This window comes from Octopus bimaculoides, unplaced genomic scaffold, assembly GCF_001194135.2.
Source record: "Octopus bimaculoides isolate UCB-OBI-ISO-001 unplaced genomic scaffold, ASM119413v2 Scaffold_156398, whole genome shotgun sequence".
NCBI classification, from domain to species: Eukaryota; Metazoa; Mollusca; class Cephalopoda; order Octopoda; family Octopodidae; genus Octopus; species Octopus bimaculoides.
This window is the reverse complement of record NW_026392312.1, coordinates 1-1,002: the sequence shown is the minus strand read 5'-3', so window position 1 is coordinate 1,002 and position 1,002 is coordinate 1. Positions and strand designations below refer to the sequence as shown.

Genomic DNA, 1,002 nt, shown 5'->3' with positions numbered 1-1,002 from the left:
GGTTAATGGCTCTGTAGTGGTTGTTGGTTTTCTTGCGGTTGTGTCTTCTTCTGTGGCTGTTTGTGCTGTTGTGGTTGTTGGTTCTGTTTTGATTAATGGCTCTGTAGTTGTTGTTGGTTTTCTGGTGGTTGCGTCTTCTGTGGCTGTTTGTGCTGTTGTGGTTGTTGGTTCTGTTGGGGTTAATGGCTCTGTAGGTGTTGTTGCTTTTCTTGTGGTTGTGTCGTCTTCTGTGGCTGTTTGTGCTGTTGTGGTTGTTGGTTCTGTTGTGGTTAATGGCTCTGTTGTTGTTGTTGGTTTTCTTGCGGTTGTGTCTTCTTCTGTGGCTGTTTGTGCTGTTGTGGTTTTTGATTCTGTTGTGGTTAATGGCTCTATATTGGTTGTTGGTTTTCTTGCGGTTGTGTCTTCTTCTGCGGCTGTTTGTGCTGTTGTGGTTTTTGGTTCTGTTGTGGTTAATGGCTCTGTAGTTGTCGTTGGTTTTCTTGTGGTTGCGTCTTCTTCTGTGGCTGTTTGTGCTGTTGTGGTTGTTGGTTCTGTTGTGGTTAATGGCTCTGTAGTTGTTGTTTGTTTTCTTGCGGTTGTGTCTTCTTCTGTGGTTGTTGGTTCTGTTGTGGTTGTTAGTTCCGTTGTGGTTGTTGGTTCTTTTGTGGGTGTTGGTTCTGTTGTGGTTAATGGCTCTGTAGTTGTTGTTGGTTTTCTTGCGGTTGTGTCTTCTTCTGTGGCTGTTTGTGCTGTTGTGGTTGTTGGTTCTGTTGTGGTTAATGGCTCTGTAGTTGTTGTTTGTTTTCTTGCGGTTGTGTCTTCTTCTGTGGCTGTTTGTGCTGTTGTGGTTATTTGTTTTGTTGCGGTTAATGGCTCGGTAGTGGTTGTTGGTTTTCTTGTGGTTGCGTCTTCTTCTATGGCTGTTTGTGCTGTTGTGGTTGTTGGTTCTGTTGGAGTTAATGGTTGTGTAGTTGTTGTTGGTTTTCTTGTGGTTGCGTCTTCTTCTGTGGCTGTTTGTGCTGT

At 44.0% G+C, this 1,002-nt stretch overlaps 1 protein-coding gene across 1 annotated transcript; it reads right to left on the bottom strand.

Moving 5' to 3' along the window:
* Positions 1-3: 3 nt before the first annotated feature.
* On the bottom strand, positions 4-999 carry LOC128251491 (salivary glue protein Sgs-3-like; the record flags this gene model as incomplete). Its single annotated transcript, XM_052978315.1, has 1 exon — positions 4-999. A coding segment is annotated over one exon (996 nt), but the record flags the coding sequence as incomplete, so codon positions are not given.
* Between the last annotated feature and the right edge of the window lie 3 nt (positions 1,000-1,002).